Source organism: Mustelus asterias, chromosome 11, assembly GCF_964213995.1.
Source record: "Mustelus asterias chromosome 11, sMusAst1.hap1.1, whole genome shotgun sequence".
NCBI lineage: Eukaryota > Metazoa > Chordata > Chondrichthyes > Carcharhiniformes > Triakidae > Mustelus > Mustelus asterias.
In genome coordinates this window covers 22,795,601-22,816,189 of record NC_135811.1, presented here as the reverse complement: position 1 = coordinate 22,816,189, position 20,589 = coordinate 22,795,601, and the positions used below count along the sequence as shown (strand labels likewise).

General features: G+C 43.0%; 1 protein-coding gene across 1 annotated transcript in view; it reads left to right on the top strand.

The window, feature by feature from the left end:
- The window catches only part of atrnl1b (attractin-like 1b), an 887,738-nt gene that overhangs the window by 528,317 nt on the left and 338,832 nt on the right, over positions 1–20,589 (top strand). Inside the window, exon 25 of the mRNA XM_078223252.1 lies at positions 985–1,046. Within this exon, the coding sequence (XP_078079378.1) occupies positions 985–1,046 (62 nt within the window). The remainder of the gene's footprint in view (positions 1–984; positions 1,047–20,589) is intronic.

The window sequence follows — 20,589 nt, the reverse complement described above, 5'->3', positions numbered from 1 at the left end:
GGGCAAATTTTATTGTTTCGACTGCTGTCCCAGATCTTAGCATCTTACCTGTCTGTATAACATAGTACTGCGGTAGGTGGTGCATTTAACCACTGGGTCATTCTCATGAAAATAATTTTGACCAGAAAGTAAACTTCGGATGTATCAATAGATTTTGTTTTCTCATATGAGCATGATTAGTGGGTGTCGATTGGCTAGTTGTCAGTATAGCAGCAGAATTGTTCTTCGGTTGGTGAAATGAAAGAGGCCTGCTGTTTGCAAACAGTGGAGTCCTGTTGTTGTCATTTTATTTGCCAGATGGTCATTATAGCATTATGTCACAGCAAATATATTCAACATTTCTGTGAAAAACATTGCAAATAAATTGCTTTACAAGAGAATCAGTGCAATAATAGAGCTACTTACTGTGGCTGTGCTGCAGCCTTGCGGTGCAGGCTGTGATTACATTTCCGGTTTTGTGTGAAGTTGTCAACAGCTGTACCTCCTACAGAATGGCTTCACAGCTGGGATAGCTTATAACCTGTTGAAATCCTAAAATTCAGGGCACCAATATTTTTAAAATTATTATGTTTGCAAAAACAAATCTAAAAAATCATAAATGGTCGTATTCTTTGACATTGGTTCTCTGATTGACAGTGATATATATTCATTTTAAGTGCCATTTATGATTTTGCCAATATCCATAGTAAGCACATCTAATTATGGCAAGTCATATTTTTCAGGAAGTTCCTTTGAAAGTAGTGATACAGTGTGAATTTAATAGCTGAAGATACGTATTTATCAAAATTATCCCACTGCAGTTCAGTTAATGTTTGATATTATATGCAGAAAGCAGTTTGGTCGCTCAACTCAGGGTCTGATTAAAAAGGAAGCTGGTCAAAATGACTCTGGAAATGTTATTACAAATTGATTAAATTTTAAACATACCTCATTCATTATCTTTAAGGTGTAATAATTTTTATATTTATAACATCTCTTCCACAGATTTCCTTTTCACAACACAGTAGCTTTATGGATCTGGTCCAATTCTTTGTCACATTTTTCAGGTAAGTTAATATGCATTTAACTATGAGTTTATTTTAAATTTTTGGTGTAAAATAATAATTAATTATGGGAAATACTCACTGCCTCCAAAAAAAACAAGTTTAAAATTTGCAATAAAAGTCAACAATAGTATAAGTACTCCGAAATATGAAACCATTCTGATGACCCAGGTCAGTTTACAGGCCAAATCCTTTTCTCAGCTTCCAATTTGAAACAATTCTCCTGTCCCTACCCAGATTTTTCCATTTTTGTTGAATAAAGAATTATTCCAATGTTTTGAGTGCTGCAGTTTTTTATATTGACTGCACCACTGCTGAGTTTTATTTTGATAAATTGGTGAGCTTAAGCATTATCTACTCCCTATCCCAAACCTATTCATAGCTTTTGCAGTTTGTATTCTTGCTTTGGTTTTGTCCTTACAGAAAACCATTCTCATTGCCCTCTGGGATATTTTCTTTTTATTTAAAAGAAATCCTACTCATATTCACCTTAGTGTTTTATTTTTTCCTTCAATGCGAGTAAACTTAACTTCCTCTGACTCTATTCATAACTTAATGATTTATGTCTTGGCATCGTCTCCTGACTTTCCACTGCCTGTGTATTTTTTTCAATTTGCTAACTGCGCTTAACTGTAGTATTCCATGAGTGGTTTCACAAATGTTTCATGCTTAGTAACAGTTTCTTGGATTTATAGGGATTGTTCCACGATCTAATTCTAAATCTGGTTCTCTCAAGGAAGATAGCTCACGTAATTACTTTTGAGCAGCCTCAGATTCTTTGGAAAGTTTTGTGATGAAGAGCATGTCTGGATGCCTGTAATTTTCCAGAATGAGTCTTCTGCTGGGAATGGTAGAGTAGGGAATAATCCTTATGTCCTATGTATCTAACTATACACTGCAACACTTTGTTTAAATTAAGGGGCAAGTGGGGTCTTTATTTTTCACCTCCAATTGTATCCACTTTGACTATTCTTCTCTTAAAGGCACTGATTTGTCATGACAATATTCTCCATTTTCTCTCACTTTAGTTGTAATTGTAGATTCGATAGTGAATGTCAGTCAGTATGCTTTTTAACAGTATAACAACCAAGCTCAATACTTTTCTAGTATTCAAAATGCAGCTACCCTTTAGCAATAGGCACCTTGGTGGAGTTTCCTCCTTTGTATCATGAGAACATGGGGGGCATTAGTTGAATTCTTACTACCTCATCAACAGAGATAAGCTACCTTAGCAAAGGTCAATATTTATTACAAGACCTTCCAAGTCAAAATGGTTCAGTAACATATGAGATGGTAGCACAGGCAACATTTACTCTGTTTTATAATTACTATTATACATTGTGTTAATACTATCGATGTTCAGCTAACTATTATCATATTGCCTTTCTCTGGATTTAATTACTGGTCCTTCATCTTGTTAGTTCAGTACTATTTTCTATAATAATTTTTCTTCATTTTGCAATAACCATCTACTATCCAGACTGTAGATGACAAGTTAACAGGGCTAAAGTAATCAGGCTCATGTTCCTGATTTTTGTTACTGACAGAAGGAGGATTAATTTAAACAGCCCTGATTGCTGCTCTCACTACCTATCCATAAACAGAAAGTTGTTTTTGATTTTTGATTTTCCCCTTTACAAGTGGTGGCTTATTTTCCCAACCCTTCAGTTTTGAGTGATCCGACTCCCTATTAATAGCCTCACAGCAAAATCAAGATAAGGTGAATGAAGACAGATGGTTTATCTTCACACACACGCAAAATGCGGGATGGGATTTCACAATGTATTGTGCACTCATGATAAAAGAGGGATCAGGAAAAGAAAGGGGTACAGGGCAAGACCACATTAAAAAGGAATTATGGTTTCATATGAGTCTCGAGTCCAGAATAGAAAGTCTAATGATATATTCCTTCAGAGGTTAGCAGGCTAAAACTGTTGCAGAGTGATTTGACTTCCCAGAAGTGATGATTTTCCCCAATGGAAGAAGGCATGTAGAGATGGATATGTCTTATTGGCACAGATACTGCAATTCCAATGTTCCAGTAGTAAACAGTGTGGATGAGGGTGAGGCAAATTACCTGGACAGAGCTCTTTCAGCTGCTTCCTGTTGGGTGGTACAATGGTACAAGCCTTCCCGTGTTCAGTTCCACGCAGCAACAACTTGGGAGAGATCAGGTAACACACCTCCCACTTCTCCTGGGTTTTGGACAAAGGGTCATTCCAGGTCATATTGTTTTAATTGGCTAGACTGCTGCCTTAGAAATATAGAATTTGATTTTCTGCAGTCACCAGGGGCACTGGTGCCTCTGTAAAGATAATGAGGTCCCTTCTGATTTTCTGAAGGCTCGAAATGCCTCTGATATGAGACATGGCTAGTCAGGTATGTCCACTCTCAAAATTAAATAATTTTATTAAGTAGCCAGGTTAACATTTATATATTTTTCCTCCCTGTCTTCTGGATGGGACACTTGCAAAATTAAAGTTGTAATTCACTAATTTTGTGTATGTTTTATTGTTTGAAATGTTCAGCTGCAACTTGTCTTATTTCTATCCTAATTTCTTCATGTACCCTTTGAACCTTTCATCTGATTCTGTTGTCTTGCATGCACAGTTAAGCACCATCAATTTGAGAGGTTTATCAGGCAAATAGCTTAGCTATTGCCCTAGAAATTGGATCACGACCCCATGGGGTCATGAACTTGAAGCACGATGTGCTTTGCAGGGGAGTGGGAGGGGAGGATCATGGCATAAGGGTCTTATTGCCTCATAAGGATAGTATTGGTGAATAACAGCCTCAGAGGCAGCTCAGCAGTCATGGTTGAAGGAGGGCATCAAGATCAGCCTTAAGAAAATTAGCATGGAAGCAATTTAGAGGAGGGTGGGGTGGCAGCAAGCTTTAGCTCGCAATTTTAATATTGAGCCAGAACGAGCCCTGATTGTTCAGTCGGGCAAGTTTAAAGAAATCTTGAAACTTTTTTAGTGGCAACTTCCAGCGGTCTCCTTGAGGACCACTGTTTGCTGCTGAGCAGCTGCAGAAATTTGCCACAACATCGAATGCATGTTGTGATTATTCACAGGCCAATTTGTCAAAAGGGCCTGAAACAGACATCTGGTGCCTTGACTTGCATTTGCAATGGGCCTATATGAGTGGTTATGTTACTGTACTAATAATGCAGAAGCCTGAGCAAATAATCCAGAGACCTGAGTGCAAATTCCACTGTGGCAGAATGTGAATTTGAATTCAGTATTTTTTTACTCTTCAGTAAAACTGGAATATATAGTTGGTATCATTATTGGTTACTATGAAGCCACAATTCCAACTCGTAAGCTTATGTCCTTCAGGCAAAGAAACCTGCCTTCCTTGCCCAGTCTGGCCTTTGCGTGATTCCAGAAACGTAGCAATGTTGTTGACTCTTAAGTTCCATCTAAAATATCTCAATGAGCTACTGTGTTGCGCCAAACTCTTTGAGAGAAATAGAATAATGCCTGATGAACATTTGAATTTGATTTTTGCATCAGATCCCATTGGTACAAGGCACACCCAGTCCAGTCAACCCTGCAAAGTCCTCCTCACTAGCATCTGCCAAAAGTAAGAGAACTGTTCCACAGACTATTCAAGCAACAACTTGACATAGTCATAATCACAGAATCATATCTTTCAGTCAATGTTCCACACACACCCTTCCATCGCCATCCCTGGTACATCCTATCCCACTACGACGGAACACTGAGATATAGTCTGAAGGCAGTGGCCCTGGAATATCATACCAAACATGGAGAAGGAAACCTGCTGAATACTACTTACCACCCTCCTTCAAACAAAAATGTTTATGTTGTACCACCACTGAATGGATTGCCCAAGTCCTGAAAGACACGTCTGCCAAACTGTGCTAGTGGCAGGTGCTGAGGGGACCAACTTTGTAATATAAAGCTAGTACGCTATCATTGATTGTCATTACAAACCAAACTGTTTCACTAATGCCCTTTAGGGAAGAAAATCAGCTGTCCTTATCTGGTCTGACCTTCATATGACTCCAGACTCAATAATGTGGTTGACTCTTAAATGCCCTCTGAAATGGCCTAGTAAGCCACTCAGTTTAAAGATGGGCAACTGTTGCAGGCTTTGCCAGCAATTCCCACCATCCCATGAAAATAATAAAAAATAATTCTGATTCCTTTGTAGCTGTTTCCCATAGAACATGGAGCCTAGGAATACATTGAAATTGTTTAATTGATTGGTCGGGGATCTTTTATCTCTAGTCATTGATTGGAAGTCTCTTCCTCAAAAGGGCACGAGTGAAACAGTTTGGTTTGTAATGACAATCAATGATAACTTACGAGCTTTATATTCCAAAGTTGTTTATTGAATTTAAATTCTACCAGCTGCCATGGTGAGATTTGAACCCATGCCCCCCAGAGCAAAAACCCAGTTTTTAACCAATTGGATTCATTCCATGTAATGGTAAGAAATGGAAGAAACGACTGTTTGCAGTAGGGCCTGTGACCCTTGAAAATCTGTCAACTAGAACGCTGAAGACTTGTGCTCTAGAACTAGCTGAACGTCGAGCCAAACTACTCCTTTACAGCTACAGCATTGGTATCTACCTAATAAGGTGATCTTATTGAAACTAGTGGCAGGTGCTAAGGGAACCAGTTTTGTAATATAAAGAGTAAGCTATCATTGATTGTCATTACAAACTAAACTATTTCACTAATGCCTTATAAAAAGATCTTGAGTGTACTTGACAGGAAAGAAAGAATGAGGGGACACAGTTTAAGAATAAGACAAGGGAAGAAAATTCTTAAAGGGTCGGTGGAATTCCCTTCCTAACAGCACCGTGGGTGTTCCTACAACGTGGACTACAGCGGTTTAAAAAGGACACCACCACTTTCTCAAGGACAATTAGAGATGAGCAATAAATGTTGGCCGAGCCAGTGATAGCCACATCCCATGAACGAATAAAAAAATGTATATGGAATTCTCTTCGCCATGGAGGTTGGGTCATAAGGCAGTCAAGGGTTATGGGGGCAGACAGGAAAATAGAGTTGAGACCGCAACCAGATTATCCATGATCTTATTGAATGGTGGAGCAGACATGGAGGGCTGAATGACCAGTTCCTGCTCATAAGTCCTATGTTCCATAGATCCAATAAGGTCACTGCTTTCAGGATTGAAAGGAAGGGGAAGAGTTGGCAAATTCAAATACTCCAGCTTTAGTGACCATTCCATTACTCATCTATTTATGTACCTGGACCTCTAATCATTCTGAAATCATACTGATTTTGAAAAGCATTTCTTTATTTAGTGGAGATGATTTATTTAAGATTTCTTCCAGTCTATTAAATCCACATTTCTGTCCTTAACGGGATATGTTTGAACTCATCATGCCTTGTGAAGTGAGTCTCTCTGCACCAGCTACTTCTAAGTTTTGGGTAATACCATGTAACTCAAACAGATAAAAATGTTGCAGAAGTATTACGCAAATGTCATGAATCGTTCTATTACTGTGAAATTAACTCTTATCTACAAAGATAAATGTAAAACAATCAAAATCAAACAAACAATTTACTTATGGTTGCTTTGATTTCTTTTACTCGTTTTCTCATTGATGCGCGTCAATAAGCACATGGAACCAAGGCTTCGGTATTGAAGGCTTTAATAAAGTAACAAGGGAACTACTAACACGAATACACCAGTTCAGACTGAAGGGGTCCTGCCGGAGCAGGGGGTCTTATACCTTGCCACCGGAGGCGGGACCCCACTGGAATGTGCCATGATAACTCTTATAACAGGTAAACACCCTAACCCAACAACATAGTACAACCCCCACAGTAACAACACCCTAGCCCAACAGTAACATAGTAACAAACCCCAGTGGTGAACCGACGATGGTTCACCACATTCACCCCTCCTTTAAGAACAAAAGGTGGCGGGGTGGATGAAAAACAGGTCATATAAACAGACAATAACAGAAAAATCACAGGATTCACAAGTCCAGACGGTCTGGAGGACCGCACCGACGCTGCGATCTCCTCAACACCGGTTGCGAAACCGGAGCAGGTGCCGATCTCTTCAACACCGGTTGCGAAACCGGAGCAGGTGCTTGTGGTGACGCTCTTTCCAAAGCAACGTCTGGCTGTCCCCTCAAGGACTCCTGGGCCGGCCGGCCCTGGTGAGGCGATGGTGCAGGGGATCCTGGAACGTTTGGTGGTAGTGGTGGTGGTGATGATGATGGTGGCGCCGATCTCCGAGTCTCAGGCAAGCTGTACATGGGAGTAAAAGTGTTATGCACTGGTCCCGGTGCTGACCGCGCCACGTCTGGGGAAGTAATGAGGAGTAGTGGATTCGTGACTGGGGGAATAGGAGCGACAGGAGTTGCTACGTCCCCTGCGGGCGCCAGGTCTCTAATGGAGACAGTGTCCTCTCGCCCGTCAGGATATGCCACATAGGCATACTGAGGGTTGGCGTGGAGGAGTTGGACCGGTTCGACCAAGGGGTCGGACTTGCGAGCCCTCACATGGCGCCGCAGAAGGACGGGTCCTGGGTACGTCAACCAGGCTGGCAATGAGGTCCCCGAGGACGACTTCCGAGGGAATGAGAACATCCTCTCGTGGGGAGTAGCATTGGTTGCCGTACACAGGAGGGAGCGGATAGAATGGAGCGCATTTGGAAGGACCTCCTGCCAACGGGAGACTGGAAGGCCCCTGGATTTCAGTGCCAGTAGGACAGCCTTCCAGACTGTAGCATTCTCCCTTTCCACCTGTCCGTTACCCCTAGGGTTGTAGCTCGTGGTTCTACTAGAGGCAATCCCGAATGAGAGCAGGAATTGCCTCAAGTCGTTGCTCATGAACGACGAGCCCCTGTCGCTATGAATGTAGCAGGGGTACCCGAACAGGGTAAAAAGTTCACTGAAAGCCTTGATGACGGTGGCAGTCGACGTGTCCGCACAGGGGACAACAAACGGAAACCGGGAATACTCGTCTATTATGTTGAGGAAATAGACATTCCGGTCCGTTGAGGGAAGGGGGCCCTTAAAATCCACACTCAGCCTCTCAAAAGGGCGAGTGGCCTTGACCAATTGTGCCCGGTCTGGTCGATAAAAGTGTGGTTTGCATTCTGCGCAAATCCGACAGCTTCTAGTCACTGACCTGACATCCTCCACCGAGTAGGGCAGGTTGCGGGCTTTGATGAAGTGGTAGAGTCTGGTGACTCCAGGATGACACAGATCATTGTGGAGAGCCTTCAAGCGGTCCTCCAGCATGATGGCGCATGTTCCGCGCGAGAGGGCATCCGAGGGCTCATTGAGCTTCCCTGGACGATACATAATATCGTAATTATAGGTGGAGAGCTCAATTCTCCACCGCAAGATCTTATCGTTCTTGATCTTGCCCCTCTGCGTGTTACTGAACATAAACGCCACGGATCGTTGATCCGTGATCAGGGTGAACCGCTTACCTGCCAGGTAATGGCGCCAGTGTCTGACTGCCTCCACAATGGCCTGAGCCTCCTTTTCCACCGCTGAGTGCCGAATTTCTGGGCCTTGAAGGGTGCGGGAAAAGAACGCGACGGGCCTGCCTGCCTGGTTTAGTGTGGCGGCTAGGGCGAAGTCAGATGCATCACTCTCCACCTGGAAAGGGATGGATTCATCCACCGCGTGCATCGTGGCTTTCGAGATGTCGCTCTTCAAGACCTTGAAGGCCAATTGGGCCTCCGGCGTAAGTGGGAAGGTCGTGGACTTAATGAGCGGACGAGCTTTGTCCGCGTAGTTGGGGACCCACTGTGCATAATATGAAAAAAACCCGAGGCATCTCCTCAGTGCTTTCGTGCTAGCGGGCAAGGGAAGTTCAGTGAGTGGGCGCATACGGTCTGGATCAGGGCCAATGACCCCGTTTTCCACCACGTATCCGAGGATGGCTAACCTACGCGTACGGAATACGCACTTCTCCCTGTTATAGGTCAGATTCAGGCGAGATGCAGTGCGCAGAAAGTGTTGGAGATTCGTGTTGTGGTCCTGCTGGTCATGGCCGCAGATGGTGACGTTATCCAGGTACGGGAAGGTAGCCCGCAACCCGTTCTGGTCCACCATTCGGTCCATAGCACGCTGGAAGACCGAGACCCCATTGGTGACACCAAATGGAACCCTGAGGAATTGGTATAGACGACCATCCGCCTCAAAAGCCGTATATTGTCGGTCCTCTGGGCGGATGGGGAGTTGATGGTAGGCGGACTTAAGGTCTATGGTAGAAAACACTTGGTACTGCGCAATCTGATTGACCATATCAGAAATGCGCGGGAGAGGATACGCATCCAGCTGCGTGTATCTATTAATGGTCTGACTATAGTCGATGACCATCCGAGGTTTGTTCCCGCTTTTGACTACCACGACCTGCGCTCTCCACGGACTAGCACTGGCTTGTATGATCCCTTCCTTGAGGAGCCGCTGAACCTCAGATCTAATAAAGATCCGGTCCTCAGCGCTGTAACGCCTACTTTTAGTAGCGATGGGCTTGCAGCCAGGTACCAGATTTTTAAAAAGGGATGGTGTCGTGATCTTCAGGGTGGATAAATTGCACGCGGGGCGCTTTGGGCAATTTGGAGGCTGCGGCTGATTCCCTACTGCCAGTGAAGGGAGTGGCCGACCGTACTGTAGGATCACACTCTTCATGTGGACCATAAAGTTTAGTCCGAGGAGAATTGGTGCGCAAAGGTGAGGTAGCACAAGGAGCCTGTATTGCTCGTAAATTGTGCCCTGTACCTCAAGAGTTACCATACATCGTCCTTGGATCGGTACAGACCGGGACCGTGATGCCATGGAAATTGTCTGTTTGGCAGGGAGAATCCGGAGTCCACACCTTTTAGCAGTTTCAGGGTGTATGAAACTTTCGGTGCTTCCACTGTCAAACAGACAATTCACAGTTCTGCCACTAACCTTTACCTCCATCATAGAATGTTCCAGTCTGTAATGCCTGGTCTGATCCAGAGAGATCGACGCCACCGTTGGCCCCTGGGCGTCACTGCATGCTGCCGATGTGGATGCTGAGGACCCCTGCTGGTCGCTGCTGCATGCTGCCGATGTGGATGCTGAGGACCCCTGCTGGTCGCTCCTAGTCGTCGTGGACCATGATGGCCGCCCCCATGAATCGCACGTGGGCGAGGGCGCCAAGCGCAGCGACTCCTGGTGGTCTTCCTCCTCCTCTGTCTGCCACGATGGCGCCGTCCTGAGATCGCACGTGGTCGGACCTCGTGGGTACTGCCGTTCTGGAGGGTTACAAGCTGCACTGCCGTTTTTAGGTTTGGACCTGCAGACTTTGCCGTAGTGGCCTTTTTTACCGCACTGGCTGCAGATTGCCGTTCTTGCCGGACACTGTTGCCGTGGATGCTTGGCCCCTCCACAAAAATAGCATCGCTGGCCACCTGGAGCTGCCGCCGTCGTCGAATTGATCTGGGAGCGCGGGTTAGCGGGGCGAGGAGGGAGCAGAGCTTGCTCCAACCACGTTGACTGCACGTGGTCCTCGGGGTACAGCGCCAAGCTCTTCGACGCCGCCTCCAACCTCACGGCCATCCCCATTGCCTGGGTCAAGTTGAGTTTCCCCTTTTCTAGCAATTTAAGCCTGATGTACGAGGACCCTACCCCTGCTACGAACGCGTCTCGGGCGAGGTCGTACATATACCGTTCGGCGGAGACGTCCTTACAGTCGCAACCCCTGGCAAGCTGCAGGAGCTCATTGGCATAATCCTCCATGGTTTCGCCCGACTGCCGACGTCGTGTAGCGAGGAGGTAACGAGCATGTATCTCGTTGGGTGGCATAGTGTATCTTTTCTTTAGGAGCTCGACGGCAAGCTGGTAAGTGGGAGCTGCACGAATGGCTAGGTAAATCGTGTCGCTTACCCTTGCGTGGAGGACCTGGAGTCTATCACTGTCCGTAGTGATAGCTACCGAGGCTGCCAGGTAGTCCTCAAAGCACTTCCACCAATGGTCGAATGTGTTAGCTGCACCGACCGCACGTGGGTCCAGTGTCAGACGATCCGGTTTTAGAATCTGTTCCATACTCTCTGTTTTTTTTCTTCTTGTTGCACAGTTGTGAGTTTTCTGTTTACTTTATTAAATTGATGCGCGTCAATAAGCACATGGAACCAAGGCTTCGGTATTGAAGGCTTTAATAAAGTAACAAGGGAACTACTAACACGAATACACCAGTTCAGACTGAAGGGGTCCTGCCGGAGCAGGGGGTCTTATACCTTGCCACCGGAGGCGGGACCCCACTGGAATGTGCCATGATAACTCTTATAACAGGTAAACACCCTAACCCAACAACATAGTACAACCCCCACAGTAACAACACCCTAGCCCAACAGTAACATAGTAACAAACCCCAGTGGTGAACCGACGATGGTTCACCACACTCATTTACTGTGATCTTGCATTATATTTACAGCTCAGCAACTATTTATATTCAAGACAAGCCTTTTCCTACTCTACTTTAGAGATTAATATGTACTTGTATACTTTCCTCACTCGTACTTGCCTGGCTTCCTCTTAAATACATCTATGCTATTCATCTTAACCATTCCACGTGATAAAAAGTTAGGCATTTTCAAGGAGTAGTTTCACCTGAATTCCTTATTGGATTTATTAGTGATTACCTTATATTTATGCCCCCTGATTTTGCACTTCCCCACAAGTGGAAATATCTACTCTATTAAGTGCCCCTCATAATTTTAACAGCCTCTTTCAAGTCACCACTGAGCCTAGAGAAGATAACCCCACTCTATTCAGCCTTTCCGATTTATCTATGATAACCCCTTTTCTCTAATCAAGCAACCTTAAAATGTTTTCCTTATCTATTTTCTTCCATTTGACTTGCATCATCCATTTGAAGGACTAAGCTTTTGTATTAACTATATACCAATTACACCTATTAAACTCATACTTACCTATTTATTGACTGGCATGATTTACTTTTCCTTCTCCTTGTCCCATTCCTTTTCTTGTCCCCGTGGTGTTAAAATCCAGTTTCCTGTATGAAGGTGGTAAAGTGTACTGACTCTCTGAAACTTCCTATTTAAAAAACTTTATTTGGGGATAAAACAATGAGTTCCCATAATATATAGCGGCGTAACATTTATATTCCTGACCTAGTCCTATCTCCGTCTTCCCTATTTAAGATCCAGTATTTTGAAGTGTTTTTGGGTGACCACTGTCCTCTGTTGGCTTTTCATTTTAGTTTCCTTTGTTTTGTACATCCCTGGTAACTTGAATTACACAGGGTTCTGCCTGGGTAAATGGGCTAGCATGCATTTAAAATAGCTGCGCAAAGATTTGCTGCAAATTCCCATTCAGTGTGCAATGCTTATTAGTTGCAGTTATTATTTTTTAAGCAGCTTAAAGATTACAAAAAGTCTGATAAGATTTCATTTGAATGAAGAATAAATTCTAAATGGCTAGCTACAACAGGTAAAAAAAAAGTGTTTTTATTTTCCTTTTCTTTTATGGCTTCCTTCACATCTGTTACCAGCTCAGTTGTCCTCCTGCTGAGAAGTAGCGATGCAAAAGCGGGTTGCAAAGATGATAAATAATTGCTATCACTAATAGTTGACAAAGACAGAGACGTGGAGTGGAATGATATGGATTTATTTAACCAAAGCTGTAGGGAGATTGCTGGAGGAAGGAAAAATGATTTCTGGCAGAGTTCTAACCGAAAATTGTTGTATGAATCTAGTTCTCCCATGAGCACAGAATCCAACAAATGCAGTTTGCTGTTTTGATATATCTGTAGTTTGTGTGCACAGAGTGTGAAAAGATTGAGCAAGTCGCATCATGCTTAAACTAAAGGAACCTGAGCAGTGCAAATACCAGCTAACTCTTCATGATCTGTGCTCTGCTTTGATGCTGGTACGTGTAGATTGGCAGTAGTGATGTTGAGATAGAGAATGAACCTGTTTAACCAAATTTGGATTGTAGATGGAAACAATCCATTAATGATAGTTGGGATGCAGCATTACAAAACGTGCACAGAATTAAAAGATTTTTGGCATCCAAGAGGAGCTGATGGATCTGCAAAAATGGGGTAAATTGTAAGCCTTTACACCAAGCCATAATGCAATCCTTGGTTTGTAAAGTGACAATCGGCTTTCAAAGTCTCTGCATGAAGTATGTTAACAGAGGTCTCTGTGAATTGAGTGACATCAAAGAAATGAGCAACCTGCTTACAGCTATCAAGAAAAATTGCAGCTCCTTGAACAAGGATAGTGAATTACACAATTCACTATCGATTGAAAATTATCGTGTGTGTTCAAATTGTTAGGTCCTTTGTTATGCTTTGCACAGTTATTATAAACAATTTTTAAAAATATCACCCAGCCAACAGGGTGGGGTCTATGGCTGACGAAAGTAGATTATTTCAATTAATGAGAAATGATATTTGGAAAGTCGACTTCTGAATTGTTATTATAAAGTATAATACAGATTTGAATGGGTAAGCACTTGAATATTAGATACTAATCTAAAGTATTCAGAGGTTATTCCAAGAATAATGTTTTGCTGCAGTCAGGGTTTACTTTTTCATTATCTTAGTTAAATCTTATTTGTGCACATAAATCAGAGATAAAATGAATCTAGTAAATAGCCTGTTACAAAGTTGATCAGCACAGATAATGACCATGATAAATGTTAAATAGAAGATGTATTCTGTCATACAAGGCTGCCAGGCTCACATTATAAACTCTGCCCTTGAAACATTTCTCCTGGAGGAACCCTTCTCTAATTCTCACTCATTCACTTTCAATCACTCAATGGTTGAACTATTTCTGTCTGGAGCAATTGCCCAATGTACTGGGGCTTTCAATGTTCTGGAATCTGCCTCATTGCAACTTTTCAAGCATCACTGGCAATGGAGAAAAGCAACTGTGCACAAAGAAGTTCAGATATCACAATTCCTTAAGTCCTACATTGATATGTGTGTGCACTGGCACAGCAGCAATAGCAAGTTGCATGTTTTTCTTTTTTTTGCATGGAGTGAATTGTTTTTGGCAGAATCTTCGAAGTTCCTTGAAAGTTATGGGGATCCTCATATATTCCACAGAAGGGTTCCCAAGTGCACTGTAAGGAGCATTTATAACGTGTATAGAGACTTATTTGAGGCATTACACATACACTCCAGAGACTGAGTAGAGCAACACTATGATACTGAGCTGAATAAACCAATGGTAACCTATGGTCAATATCTGGTCTGCATTGAATGAACTGACAGCTCAAAAGGGTTAAAACTAGTTTCATTAGTCCTGAGTTTGTGAGACAGAGTCAGTTTGGATCCCTGCTCTATTAGAATATAATAATCCCTATTGTGGTGAAATATATGGGTGTTGGCTGGAAAAAGATTCATTCAGCCATGTTCAGTTTTATACTTATGCAAACTTCTAAGTTCGCACATGAAGAATGGTTGCTTGGACAACATAGAACATAGAACAATACAGCACAGAACAGGCCCTTCGGCCCACGATGTTGTGCTGAGCTTTATCTGAAACCAAGATCAAGCTATCCCACTCCCTATCATCCTGGTGTGCTCCATGTGCCTATCCAATAACCGCTTAAATGTTCCTAAAGTGTCTGACTCCACTATCACTGCAGGCAGTCCATTCCACACCCCAACCACTCTCTGAGTAAAGAACCTACCTCGGACATCCTTCCTATATCTCCCACCACGAACCCTATAGTTATGCCCCCTTGTAATAGCTCCATCCACCTGAGGAAATAGTCTTTGAACGTTCACTCTATCTATCCCCTTCATCATTTTATAAACCTCTATTAAGTCTACCCTCAGCCTCCTCCGCTCCAGAGAGAACAGCCCTAGCTCCCTCAACCTTTCCTTATAAGACCTACCCTCCAAACCAGATGCCAGGGGAATGCCACAGACCAGTGTCTTCAGGAAAGAAAAGCAAAACATTTTGGAGATGTGTGAAAGTGGGGGAAGGAAGGGGTGAATGGTAATAGGAAATTTAAGTGGGAGCGTTGGGAAAAGAAAGGTGTGGAGAAAAAATGATAGTAGTTTTGAACTATTAAGGAATAACTGATTGTGGTGAACCATCGTTGGTTCCCACCAGGTAGTACTGAGCCAGGGTCTGGCCAGTACTATGAGTCTGTATATATGTTACTGTTGGGGTTAGGGTTGGGCTGTTCTACATGTTACTGTTGGGGTTAGGGTTGGGCTGTTCTACCTGTAATATAGTTATTATGGTACATCCCAGTCGGGCTCCGCCTCCTGGGAGAGGTATAAAGGTCACTGCTCTGTCTGGGACCCTTCAGTCTGGGATCGTGTATTATATATGGTAGCTCTATTGTAGTAGTCAATAAAAGCCTTTATTTCCTCGAGCATCTCTAGCCTCGTGAGTTATATCGCGCATCACTGATGCATACAATTTCATTTAATGATAAATCACACGAGAGAAAATACAGTTTAGCTATGTATGTAAAAAAAAATGTTATTGACACCTGCAATTCTTGTTACATTTGTATAACTGGTTCTAGTTTTTAAAGGGAGTGATTATGATGACTTGTGTGCACTGCTGTTGATGCCAGTTCTGTTTGTGCATTTCGCACCCTTTATAAAATGACCTTATTTAACAGCTTATTTACAGGTCGCTGGTGCACATGTCACTGTGTGCTGGGGGTGTTAGGATAGGATTATCAGATTTCAGCAATGAGCTTCCAGGTTCCCTTTGTGAGTCAAGCCTGGGGCAGTGCTGAGAATGACCGGATGCAAGGCGTGGAAAGAACTGTTGGGTGACAGAAAACAGATGTGTCCAAATTGTCTTGTTAATTTAAAAGTGACTTTCTCTTCATGGCCTGTTCCAAATGGGTGTCACACAACAAGACTATTTATATCATACAATAATACTCCCAGCTGTATTATAGGGTGGATGCCTTCATTCAAATAAAACTAGGAAGTCAAATAACCACTGGATCCTGCCCCCTTACTTCACAATTTTAGGGCAGCTTTTCAGGCATTTTGTATGCCTTGAGCCTCTTTCACGACTTCTGGGGGAATATATACCCAATATGCTTAAGTACACCTGATACTCAGCATTATCATAGGAGCCTTCGTGAGCCTTGATGGGAGTGCTAATTGTCAGACCTACAGCTATTATCTTGATCTATATCCACTTCATGCTATTAAATTTCATCATCTGCATTTCTGTGACAGTGACAGATCTGCATGTGCCCAGCATTGTGGATTTAGCTGCTTATATTTATGGGGCACTTAGTCATGGTGATGTTGTACAAAATAATCTATTCCTCTGTGACAGTTCCTCCTTCAGTTGCTTTGTGATGCTGTACATTCGTTAGATGACATTTGGAACCTTTCACTTTCAGCCAAAACTTCTAAGTTTGTATTTAGTTGTGTCTCCTCTCAAAAATTAAAGTCTGTTTTAACCTAATAAATTTTAGCCCAACACTAACTGGAATCACTATTCTGTTGGCAAATGTGTTGTTACGTTGAAGTTTCAAGCTAGGCTGAGAATTTTGGACAGATTTGTGCCCCTTTTCAGGATATTGTTAGGGCTGAGCCTTCCAGTCAGGTTGCCCAATGTACTCCAGCAACTATTTGGGATAGCTTCAGCTGCTTGTATGTTTGAATATTGGTAACTCTTGAACTGTAGTAAAAATCTGCATATGTTTTGCAGTTTTCTTATTTTAATAGCATAAATTAGCCAGCGGCGACTGCATATTATGGAGCACATTGCTGCTTCCCTGACTGTGAGCTGTGCAATACGCTACCTGCAATGAATGATTGAAGAGGTGTGTAGTTTGCTTTCTGACTGGGGTATCTCACTACTCCACTGTAATCTTTCTGTTTTCCCCATCTCAATATTTTTCTATGAAGCGTGGATTCCAACAGTGGTCTTCAATGCTGGCTGTACGCAACCTTTCATTATTTAGTAGCCTGTCAGGTAATGTTATTAGAACATTTATGTCTTTAAGACCATAGAAATAGACTCTTGCCAGATAGATAGATACACCACAACATTAGACTGTTACACAGAAGCTTGATCATTACTTTCACCAAGCCGAATGCAGAGAGATTGTGATGTCATTCTGTCACTGATCAATTTTAGGTAAAAATCCATTCTCCGGGCTCCATGAAGTCTTTAGACATGCTTTATTTTCACCCACACCTTTGTAGCTGTTCTACAATCCTTAAGCAGTACACAGTAATTGGATGGCAAGTGATGCTCTGCAGCAACTGAAGCCTTAAATCATGCAACATTGACAAAATCTTCATCTGCTCTCCCATCCTATATGCAGAAGTCAACCAAGCATTTTATTGTAAATTCAGAATATATTAATTTCTCTGTCTCCACATAACTGGGGCACAGAGATGCTTCTACATATTGAAGCAACCATGAAAAGGAAGATTTTAATGAATGCCTGAAACAAAGCAGTATATTACATAACAATGAGACATCCACATAAGTAAGGGTAAAGCACAATGTAGGATGGCTGAATGAAAAAACATGCCAAAATTATAACTATCAGAATGTAAAAGCTAAAGGTTTGGAGCAGATCTGTCAGCATCTTCAGAAAAGCTGGTTTATGTTTTTCAACGGATGATCCATTATCAGGACATTTCTTTAAGTTTCAGGCTTTCAATATTGTCAACTTTTATTTCTGTGTACAATGCATTTGATTAATTCTGGGGGCGATTCTCCGACCTTACCGCGACTGGCACTGATTGTGCTGATCCCGGGGAATAGTGTGCGGGCCTAAAGATCGGTTTTACACCCAACGCCTGTGAGGCCGATTAGCATACTTAAAGTAGCTGAACTACTTATTTTCACTGTTTCCAGTACATTTAACTGAGGAAGATCTCCAATAGCATCCGTCTGACACAGATGGCAGGAAGACAGCCAAAGAAAAGGTGGGGAGAGGGGTGCTAACAATCATTTAAAATCCCATGTCTGTGGGGGGAGGGCAGAGGTCTCGCAGTGCACTGAGAGATCGAGACACCCTTGCAAAATGGCACCCAAACCGCCACCCCCCCCCCTTCCCTCCAAGTACCAGTGCAAAACTGCGAACTCTCCAAAAATAGTGCCCGAGTGTGGGAGGATTGCAATGCCTGAAAGATCAGTGCGGATCACTCCTGCTTTCTTGCTGTTATGACGCTTAATCAATTTTTGGGAAAATTCCACCCTATAACTCAGCTCACATTTGGGAGAATTATATTTGTACATGTTCTTTTCCTTGTCTCTTCACGTACTTATGCTGCCGATATGGGTTTTGCATGTATCTCTGGCTAAAGTGGATCCTCCCAATCGGTGCCCTAACACTGATGAAATTGATGGTGTTTCGAAACAGGGAAAATCAAAAGTTCGCAGAGAATTTACAAAGAGCACTATAAAATTTATCAGAATAAATTTCATAAAATCCTATTTAACAAATAATTGAACTTTAATAGAATAATCAGCTAATGAAAAGTGATGCAAATTAATTTAACCAATATGTTAAAAGAGAAGAGGAATGTGGAGAAACCTTGGGTAAACATTCCAGAGCAGAGGATTTGGATGGCTGAAGGCAAAGGTAAGTTAAAAAAAGGATAGGTGGGGAGGCAAGAATGTCATGTATGAGGAGGTTACAGTTGATGCAAAGGAAAAGGTAATAAGAATTAAATATATGGATGATGATTTTAATATTGAAACATTGTGGAAGGTAGCTCAAGGAGAACAATGGTGTTGGACATGATGTTAGCAACTGGCAGTTGAATTAGACACTGAGATATAGAACAATTGTGTTCACCTTGACACACAGGCAAGGCAAGATTGTTGGCTAGGACACAGTGAGAACTAAGCCTAATGAGATACAAATTTGCATGCACCTAACCCTGCACTTGAATGGTGAGGGAGATCAGACACTGGGGTGGGAGTGAGTTGAGGGTCAGGGTGATTGGAGGTGGGGAGTGGGACAGGAGACCAGCAAGTGCCTGTCACCTTGAATTATTGAGTCAAGAGGTATGTATATCCCTGTTCCTCTGGCCTGTATATTCTGATGTGTATTTCAAACATTTACCTTGTCAGTGCCAGATGGGTCCAAAGCCTGGTTTTCTCCACTCCACCTGACGAAGAGGCAGCGCTCCGAAAGTAGTGGCATTTGCTACCAAATAAACCTGTTGGACTTTAACCTAGTGCTGTTAAACTTCTTCCAGAGTGCAGCCAGTGCTGGCCCTGGATCCATCAGCAAATCAATCTTACAATGAGGGATCAGTAAGAGTGGAACTAAGCGAGGGGTGTTTGGAAGGCAATTCCTTTATACATAACGTTCTGGTCCATGCGATTGCTTGCACTTAAAGAACAAAGAAAATTACAGTACAGGAAAAGATCCTTCGGCCCTCCAAGCCTGCACCGACCATGCTGCCTGAGTGAACTAAAACCCCCTACCCTTCCGCGGACCATATCCCTCTATTCCCATCCTACTCATGTATTTGTCCAGACACCCCTTAAAACTCACTATCGTATCTGCTTCCACTACCTTCCCCGGCAGCGAGTTCCAGGCACCCACCATCCTCTGTGTAAAAAAACTTGCCTCGTGCATCTCCTTTAAACCTTGCCCCATGTACCTTAAACCTATGACCCTAGCAATTGACTCTCCCACCCTGGGAAAAAGCTTCTGACTATCCACTCTGTCCATGCCCCTCATAATCTTGTAGACTTCTATCAGGTCGCCCCTCAACCTCCGTCGTTCCAGTGAGAACAAACTAAGTTTCTCCAACCTCTCCTCATAGCTAATGCCCTCCATACCAGGCAACATCCTGGTAAATCTTTTCTGTATCCTCTCCAAAGTCTCCACATCCTTCTGATAGTGTGGGGACCAGAATTGAACACTATATTCCAAGTGCGGCCTAACTAAGGTTCTGTAAGCTTCAACATGACTTGCCAATTTTTAAACTCAATACCCCGGCCGATGAAGGCAAGCATGCCATATGCCTTCTTGACTACCTTCTCCACCTGCGTTGCCACTTTCAGTGACCTGTGTTCCTGTACACCCAAATCCCTCTATCTATCAATACTCTTAAGGGTTCTGCCATTTACTGTATATTTCCTATCTGTTTCAGACCTTCCAAAATATACCTCTATTGTTTCAATGGTGTCAGAGAAGAATTATCCAGAATATTTTAACCCAGTCCTCCCTGGGCTTTTTGTCTCTCCCAGAGAGGAAGAGGCGATGGCCGAGTGGTATTATTGCTAGACTATTAATCCAGAAACTCAGGCCAATGTTCTGGGGACCCGGGTTTGAATCCCGCCATGGCAGATGATGGAATTTGAATTCAATAAAAAATTCCATCTGGCTCCCTCATGTATTTTAGGGAAGGAAATCAGCCATCCTCACCTGGACTGACCTACGTGTGATTCCAGAGCCACAGCAATGTGGTGGACTCTCAACTGCGCTTGGGCGACTAGGAATGGGCAATAAATGCTGGCCAGCCAGCGATGCCCATGTTCCACAAATGAATAAAAATAAAAGATAATTATAATGTTATAGGGTCGTGTCTACTCA